Source organism: Tachysurus vachellii, chromosome 20 (assembly GCF_030014155.1).
Source record: "Tachysurus vachellii isolate PV-2020 chromosome 20, HZAU_Pvac_v1, whole genome shotgun sequence".
Taxonomy (NCBI): domain Eukaryota; kingdom Metazoa; phylum Chordata; class Actinopteri; order Siluriformes; family Bagridae; genus Tachysurus; species Tachysurus vachellii.
The window spans coordinates 19,041,186-19,050,517 of NC_083479.1; the positions used below are offsets into that span (position 1 = coordinate 19,041,186).

Here is a 9,332-nt window from a genome sequence, read left to right on the forward strand (position 1 = left end):
ATAAGACAACACAGAACTAAGGGCTAAAATGTTAACAACAAAAAAAACAACCTGGTAAAACATAAGTAATACCAGGACCTACATAGTTTCATGACTGTTACAGAAACTGGATTAAAAGTAGGAATCTTTAACAGAAAGTTTTAGTTGTAATAAATTACAAGGGACAGGAATTCTATAAGTGGGTTTAATGGCAGAAATCAGGGCAAACACTTCAAACAGAAGGCAGAAACGGGGTACACAGACAAAATGATCCAAAAAAACACAGAAAAGACAGTGAGTGTGGCAAACAAATCCGAAAAGCACAAATTCAAGAAACAGCATAAATTCATAGGGCGAATGCAAGTCATACAAAGTTAAGCAAAAAAAAAAAGCCGAAACACAGATAAAAGGCTATTTTGGGTCTCAAAGCAGACTCTTTGTTTCAGAGATTTTGTGTACAGGGTTGTTCTGAGCCACCTGGCAACAAATTCTCGCATTTACTTTTAATTAGCAGAGGTTTAACCAAGCCAAGGCACCATACTGTAGGATTTCAGCTCCAAGACCTGGGCATTGTGTCCTGTACTGGTTTACTTCACCCCAACAGAGACTGCTGTCTCTTCACTGCCCACTCGAACCTCTCAACAGCTTGTTAATTATCCCAAAAGTGTTTTAAAAGGACTCCAGACTTGTAGATTTTTAGTGGATCTTAGTGGATTAACAAGCTAATTCACTCATCCAGAAATGATTTCCATATTTTTTTTTTCAAAATGAGGAAAGAAATCTGTCCTAATGATAATTTCCTTCCTAGGACAACGTGAACTTGATTCTGACTGAAGAAGAGATGTACAGCTTGATGGAGACATTCAAGCAGTGCAAGATCATCCCAGGTACATCTACACCCACACACACACACACATCTAGTCATGACCTCTTTGTCCTCAAGCTACTGTATGCAGCACTGTAGGACAGCTTATGCATGCACCCCAGATGGTTGTAGCTTATAAAAAACATCAGTCCATTCATCACAGTGTGTGCTAATTATCTCTGTGTCTCAGTGTGTGCCAGGATTGGTGATGGCTGAGGGTCTGTTCTTTGCTCCTCTGTTTTAGAATCCTGCCTCGTCTCAGACGAGCTCCTTCAGTACAGACATTTTGTATCCAAGCAGCTGTTTGAGAAGGATCTGACGGACGATCAGGAGGAGGAGGTGCTGGCCCAGTTCGCTGCTCTTGACCCAGAGAAGAAGGGACAGATAGAGTGGTCAGATTTCCTGTATCATGAGTCGCTGTCAGTGCTGCAGAAATTTCGGACAGAGGTACCGGAGCATGTTTAAGTTCTGTATTTCACCAAATATTGGTATGACAGAATACCATTCTTTGTGACAAACTAACACATAAACCACACCTCCCTTTTTACCACTGATAAGCACAAAGCCACACCTCCCTCACTGTGACTAACTAAAATAGAAGCCACACCTCCCTAACTGTGACTAACACAGAAGCCACACCTCCCTAACTGTGACTAACACAGAAGCCACACCTCCCTTACTGTGACTAACACAGAAGCCACACCTCCTTTACTGTGACTAACACAGAAGCCACACCTCCCTCACTGTGACTAAAACAGAAGCCACACCTCCCTTACTGTGACTAACACAGAAGCCACACCTCCCTCACTGTGACTATCACAGAAGCCACACCTCCTTTACTGTGACTAAAACAGAAGCCACTCCTCCCTGACTGTGACTAACACAGAAGCCACACCTCCTTTACTGTGACTAACACAGAAGCCACACCTCCCTCACTGCGACTAAAACCGAAGCCACACCTCCCTTACTGTGACTAACACAGAAGCCACACCTCCCTCACTGTGACTATCACAGAAGCCACACCTCCTTTACTTTGACTAAAACAGAAGCCACACCTCCCTGACTGTGACTAACACAGAAGGTACACCTCCTTTACTGTGATTAACACAGAAGCCACACCTCCTTTACTGTGACTAACACAGAAGCCACACCTCCCTTACTGTGACTAAAACAGAAGCCACACCTCCCTCACTGTGACTAAAACAGAAGCCACACCTCCCTCACTGTGACTAAAACAGAAGCCACACCTCCCTCACTGTGACTAAAACAGAAGCCACACCTCCCTCTCTGTGACTAAAACAGAAGCCACACCTCCCTCACTGTGACTAAAACAGAAGCCACACCTCCCTCTCTGTGACTAAAACAGAAGCCACACCTCCCTTGGTATGGTATGGTAATACAGAAAAAAACGTGGCTAACACAGACGCCCCAACCCCTTCACTGTGACTAACACAGAAGCCACGCCTACCTTCCTAATCCCATATTACATCCAGAAACGATAAAGGTTTGCATTTTAAATGCGAAAAAGCAGATTGATTTTAAGACTATTTTAAATATAAATGAAATGTTTAAAACTAGTAAACCCCTATCTCTAGATTTAGAGAAGCTGAAAGAGTTTTGATGTAAGGTAATAACACAAAATAACACAAATTATTCCTAATCACTTATCATTTATTTTTCTTGCTACAGCTGTTAATTACCCATCTGCTGTCTTCAGTGTCAAACCCAGCCTTCAAGACATTATATGAAATTGTATTTAGATTGGGGTTTAGTGGCTTAGTGGTTAGCATGTTCGCCTCACACCTCCAGGGTTGGGGGTTCGATTCCCACCTCCGCCTTGTGTGTGTGAAGTTTGCATGTTCTCCCCGTGCCTCGGGGGTTTCCTCCGGGTACTCCGGTTTCCTCCCCGGTCCAAAGACATGCATGGTAGGTTGATTGGCATCTCTGGAAAATTGTCCGTAGTGTATGAGAGTGTGTGTGTGCCCTGCGATGGGTTGGCACTCCGTCCAGGGTGTATCCTGCCTTGATGCCCGATGACGCCTGAGATAGACACAATCTCCCCGTGACCCGAGGTAGTTCGGATAAGCGGTAGAAGATGAGTGAGTGAGTGAGTGAGTGTATTTAGATTTAAAATCGAATACATTACAGTGTGGAGATTATACAGTAAAATAAATACAAGACACAATACAAGAAGTGTAATAATAAGAACAGGTAATGACCTGCTCTGTGGACGTTCTATAAGGGTTCATTGAACTATGAATGGATAAAAAGTTTGACTTGTATTCATTTAATTTGTTTAAAATAAAATATTTTGGCTTGCTCGAGGCTCATTGCATATTGCATATTGATAACAGTTCCACCAAATTGCTAGACAATTTCGAATGCTGTGAATGAATAAGATTCAAAAGTCTCTTTCCTTCTATGAGAATTTTCCATTTCTAGAGCAGATTCTAGATGTTTATTTTGTAATGATTTACGGTTTCGCCCTCAGAACTCCCTGGTGCGTCTGCTCACGGCTAAAGAGCGTGACCGAGCACGTGCAGTCTTCCAGAGTCTTGACCAGGATAAAGATGGTGTCATAACGGCTATAGAGAGCCGACGAGCCCAAGCCTCATGGTTCCGTAAGCACAGCAAAGAGCCTCAGTCCTGCAGCGTCAGGTGGGTCAAGACGTCTAGCTCGGAGTAATCACAGTGCTCTTTATGCATCTGTCTGTAATAAGCACTTAAACAATCAGGACTATGGTTAAAGAAATTAATTTTAAGCCCTTCTTTGTCCTTCAGAATCCTTCAGGAAGCAGAAAATCTGCACGAGTGTGGCCAGTTATTAATAAAACTATAATCGACAGCCAAGTGTTTTTAGCGATTTTATGATAACACTGTCACAAAGCAGCTTTACAGAAATTGGGATGTAGATCAAGAAGCTTAACAAAAAACCCCAAAGTGACAATAACAAAGAAAACCATCCTCTTCCGGGTGAAATTATGAACCGATCTATCTTAAGCTCTCAGGGAAAAATTAGACGCTAATTAGCATTCGGTTATCTTATGAGCAACATAGCAGATCTTGTTTCTTTATAACTCAGGAACCGCTGACAGCCGCTTAAGGGATTTAAAGGAACCAGAAAAAATTAGAAGTAGAAAAATGAAGAAAAAAAGAGCAGAGAAACAAAGGAAGAGATAAAGCCTGACATTAATGAAACATTCCTCTACAAGCCTTCCTTGTTAAGCAGCTTGTAAAAGCTAATAACTTTGAATGACGATTTCTAGTGTGATGAAAAATTCTGCTTATCCCACTTGCAGACATTTTAAAAAGTATCATTTAGTTATTTAAGATTTGGGAGGGAAGATGTATGTTTTAGGTCCAACGTGCCGCAAATCTTCATCTATACCCGAGTCTTAATCTGCGTCCCAAATGACATACTATATGCTACGCACTTACACTATGTAATTTAGAGTTTTTTAAAAGATGTATCGTCTCAAATGGAACACTAACATTTGTAACACTGACATTTGTAAGACGTCTCAAAGGCCAGAGTGTTCACGATAAATGTTTTTCTCATCCAATATCAGTGCCTGGTAGCCCCGCCTCTTTCTACCTCAGAAGAGCTGGGTGCTTTTAATGCGTGAAGTCCAATGCTCCTCATTTTGATTTTTCAGGTTGAACAAAAAGCATCCTCTGTGTACTCTGTGAACATCTTCTACTTCTTATGCTTCTTCTTGGAATTTGGAATCACATTATTTATATTGCACAATGGTGTCAAATAGTGCATAGGTATGTGATTTGGGACACACCTTTAACCTCCTGGCAGAGGTAAACTTATAAGATTTCGGTCTCATCAACATACAATACATTCCTCCAAGTTGTTTTCTTCCATGTCCTGGAAATTAGAAATATGTTGATTTGGTACTATAACGGGGGCACGGTGGCTTAGTGGTTAGCACGTTCTCCTCACACCTCCAGGGTTGGGGGTTCGATTCCCGCCTCCGCCTTGTGTGTGTGGAGTTTGTATGTTCTCCCCGTGCCTCGGGGGTTTCCTCCGGGTACTCCGGTTTCCTCCCCCGGTCCAAAGACATGCATGGTAGGTTGATTGGCATCTCTGGAAAATTGTCCGTAGTGTGTGATTGTATGAGTGAATGAGAGAGTGTGTGTGACCTGCGATGGGTTGGCACTCCGTCCAGGGTGTATCCTGCCTTGATGCCCGATGACGCCTGAGATAGGCACAGGCTCCCCGTGACCCGAGGTAGTTCGGATAAGTGGTAGAAAATGAATGAATGGTACTATAACCCCCCCTCCTCCCCTTGTACATAGTAAATATGGGTGCATCGTGCCTTCCAATAGACTAGCATCATATCCAGAATGTATTCCTACAATAATTATAGTGCATACTAATATAGTGCCAGTGATAGTGCGACATCTTTTGACTGATTTTCTTAAATAATGAAAAGAATGGAAGGTAAGTTCTCTCAATATTTCCATGAAAACGTTGTATCATTGTGTTCGCAGTATTTGTCCACTCTCAAGAAGGGTGCCATTAATTTTGTACCTGGATTTACAGAGTGTGCATGCTATTACATGGCTGTAATAGCTTTTGTGTCTTTGTTTTCTATGTTGTCTCACTGCTGTCCATCCATCTTTCCATCATCCTTATTGTCACTGAATGTGTTCCTTCCTTCAGACTCAGGGGATTGTGTTCTCCTATAATGAATATGGGGTAAGTCACAGTTTAAAAGAAAACCTTTTTTAGGGCTATAAAGTTATAGCTATTAAGCTACTATAGAATAAATACATGGCTAAATGTCTTTCCTTCAAACTACAGGCTGTCTCTATAACAACACAGTTCAACTACATAGTGGATTTTTCTTCATTTCTTTCTTCTTTTTTTTTAAGATTAAGTTTTAAGATCAGACTGAACTGAAAAATTCTACTTCCTCCTCCTTAGACTGCACATATATTAAAAATTAAATAAATAAATAAATAAATAACCCTAAAGGAAAAATAAGAAATGAATAGAAATAAGAAGAAATAAAGAATAATATGAAAGGAATAGAATACAGATGTGCTGTACAGAATGTGCAGGTAAAAGTTGTTAGAAAATCAGAAAAAAACGTGGGGATAAGAAATATATTATTATTATTATTATTATTATTATTATAAAAAATATACCACAAAATGGATTAGCACAAAATGTGTTGGGATATCCTGACTTACAGTAGCAGGCAAGAATATATATATATATATATATATATATATATATATATATATATATATATATATATATATATATATATATATATATATATATATATAACTGTACAATGGCATTTTTTTTAGATTGGGCCAAGTCCACATTAATCCATGTTTAGGAGTTTCCTTATATTTAAATAAAAGCAAAAGACATCCCCATATGTGAACAATATGTACAATCTAATATATACAATATATATAACAATCTAAGAGGAGAAACCAAGCTCAAAGTCAGAGAAACACAAACCAGAACAGAATCTACACAGTAATCACAAGTACAAGAACAAGAAGTACAAGTACAAGAAATCTCATAATACCGATTCTACTACCCTCCTGCTTGCTTCCCTTCTTCTTCTTTAAATAGGAGCACCAGCGATGGTGTCATTGAGGCGGAGGCAGTATCAGGCCAGGCTAGGGACTTAAAAAATACATGGACAAAAACATGGGTTATAACACAACAAACTTCAACAAAAGCATGCCAAAAAAGTCCTTAAAACACAAGGACATGTACATGGCTGAAACTGGAAATGGGTGACGGTGACATGTGGAGGTGCAGGGGCTGATGGGTAATGTAGTTCAAACCTAAATTCAGTGAGAAAACCAAGCATTTGGCTTTAGCCCTATTATGACTGATTTGCGTGAGTGACCTCACATCTGTACCGCAATTGAATAAACACACAGGATAGTGGAGTTTCTGTCGGTCTGTAAACCCAATATTTGCATCACACATGCTTTTGTTATCTCATTAATCTAACATAACACTTTACAGCCATAAAGCTGCACTCTGTAATTTATTTACTTCTAACTAAAAGGTTTGCGATTTTACGGGATGCGTGAATATAAAGTGGATTTATATCTGTAGCTAACGACATCCGTTGTAATCAGGCTTCATTTGGATTTTATTTGCTTTCTCCTTCTAAAAGCCACGGATGATAAAATCATCGGACGATAAAGTTATACGACTCACGCCATGTAATAATCAGAGTAAAATGTTCCCAGAGAGTTGGTTAAAAACAAGTAGATAATTTGATCTGTAATGTTCTGAAGGAAGAAAAACACCATCATGGCTGAACGAAAGAATGACGCAGGAATTGCTTCAGGTCAACATCTAAATTTAATGTCATACAAATCTATTCCTTTTATTCCTGCTAATGTTTACATAATCAAAAAAGGTGAGTGTGTCATCTGACCATAATCATCATCACCATCATCATGATCATCATCATCATCATCATCGTCATCGTCATAAGAATTAGTCCTGATGATGTTATTAGCTAACACATCCAGTCCTGCTGTTAACTGTGCTCATCGAGAGGCTTGCTTTCCTCTGTAAAGTGCTCCTGCTTTGGTCTCCACATGTCGTGACCATTATTGCCTTTTAATCTGAGCTCGTTAAAATCAGCTTGAGGAGAAAGAGGAAAACTTGGAGCCTTGAGTGACTGCTTGTGTTGTGCAAGTCCCAAAAACTGACAAGACTCAAGTTTAGTCTTCGGTTTCTGTAATATATTTACACATGGATGACAAATTAAAGGAAAACCATTGTTATACTGTAGATGGCATGTATTTATTTATTATTGTGTTTATTTAAGGAGAAAAAACATAAGAAAAAAAAAAGAAGCAGAGAAAAAAAATCATTTTCTTGACATTATATTGTTAAATTGTTTCTTGCTCTTTCTCTTTGCGTATTTTTTCCTCTTAATTTTGCTTCCTGTTCGCTAAATGATCTTTTATTCTGAACGTGTATATGATATAGAGCGCAGACATTATTAGTTGTTCTTTATATTTTTACAGAGCTTTAGGTTAAAAGGAGGCACAAAATGTACTGTTTCATAATTCATCCTCTTTCCCACAGCATCAGCCACGTAGGCCCGATATCAGAGAGCAGTCCTGCCAGCTCAAGCAGTGACAGGAGCAGAGACAAGGCCATGGAAAAGTACGACAACAGGTATGTGTTCGTCTGTATGTGTGTCTTTGGTATAGGCTGTAAGAAGCACATATAAAGTCATAGTACATTATGGGGAAAAAAAAAGATTAAAGATGATCCTTACAGTTTATATTCTTTGAATATCTTTCAAGGCCGGTGACATGGGACGCATTCTTGCGTGAGAGCGCCATCTACATCCTGGCTGCTCGACCCAACAGCAGCGCCATGCACATCCGCCTGCCCCTGTAATCCCACCGAACCCTGAGTGGGGTCTGCGGTAGGGTACAACAGCGTGGGAAAAGTTCTGGCACTGACCAAAAGGACACGACACTCAGAGGCTGGCTAAGCCATCGACGCACCACCTTTCAACCAGAACACTATTACTTCTATTGCAGCACACTGAAAAAAAAAAAGATTTTACTCTAAGATTTTTTTCTGAGATGTTTCTCTGACATACGTCGTAACCCGAACCATTGTGGCTGGTTGGGTGAGAAGATTGACAGCTATTTCTGTATGTAAACTATAAGGAGCACTGCCATTTACTGTGTATAAAATAGCAACAATGCACCACAGTATTAAACCATCAGCCTTTAAATATCCAGTGTTAGTCACTTGTGATCAGAATACATATGGGATAACAAACAGTGTTTAAAGTTTTAAAGCCATTGATTATCGGTGTAATGCGTAGCACAAGCACTAACAGGAAGGAAAGCTATCTGCATATATTATATAATATATAAAATATATCAATGTTAATATTAATATGTATTATATATGTGTATTTATTCCTGAACCTCACAGTTTTAAAAATGTCCGGGTTTTAGATGCACCATGTTTTTTTGTTTGTTTGTTTGTTTGTTGTTTTTTTTTAAAAACATGCTAATAATAGGGGTTGAATTTGTCACTGTTCAAAATCCCAATCTGCAAAAATCAAAGACTAATTCACGGCATGTAATTAAAAATTAATTATAGCTAATCTTTTAATCACTGGCTTAAATTCTCTAGAAGATTCCCACAGGTTTGAATCTTTTAATGATTTTTTTTTATTCCCCGGTTGATCCCTGATGATATATATGATGAATTTGACCTAAAAACTTTGAAACCCTTTCCAGAATCTTCTTTGAAGCAAAGCAAGCTCACTACAACCATCTATCAGCTCTTATAAATAGCACTAAGTGGCTTCTACGGTGTTGTTCTTTTTGAGGGTCCAGCTCAGTGTACTTGCTTCATGGTGATCACTTGTTGAGTCGGTTGAAGCGGTAGATGCAAGTGAAAGTCCAAATTTTGCAGCAGTTACTGGAAATAAAAGCATGGCATTAA

General features: G+C 39.3%; 1 protein-coding gene across 2 annotated transcripts in view; it reads left to right on the plus strand.

Moving 5' to 3' along the window:
- phf24 (PHD finger protein 24) overlaps positions 1 to 9,332 on the plus strand; it is a 32,748-nt gene extending 23,416 nt beyond the window's left edge. Inside the window, exons 4-9 of one of the 2 annotated variants that reach the window (XM_060896321.1) lie at positions 788 to 866; positions 1,089 to 1,291; positions 3,336 to 3,502; positions 5,520 to 5,555; positions 7,941 to 8,033; positions 8,165 to 9,332. In XM_060896321.1, the coding sequence (XP_060752304.1) occupies positions 788 to 866; positions 1,089 to 1,291; positions 3,336 to 3,502; positions 5,520 to 5,555; positions 7,941 to 8,033; positions 8,165 to 8,261 (675 nt within the window). In that variant the 3' untranslated portion in view covers positions 8,262 to 9,332. The remainder of the gene's footprint in view (positions 1 to 787; positions 867 to 1,088; positions 1,292 to 3,335; positions 3,503 to 5,519; positions 5,556 to 7,940; positions 8,034 to 8,164) is intronic. The other variant, XM_060896322.1, reaches the window with a different exon arrangement.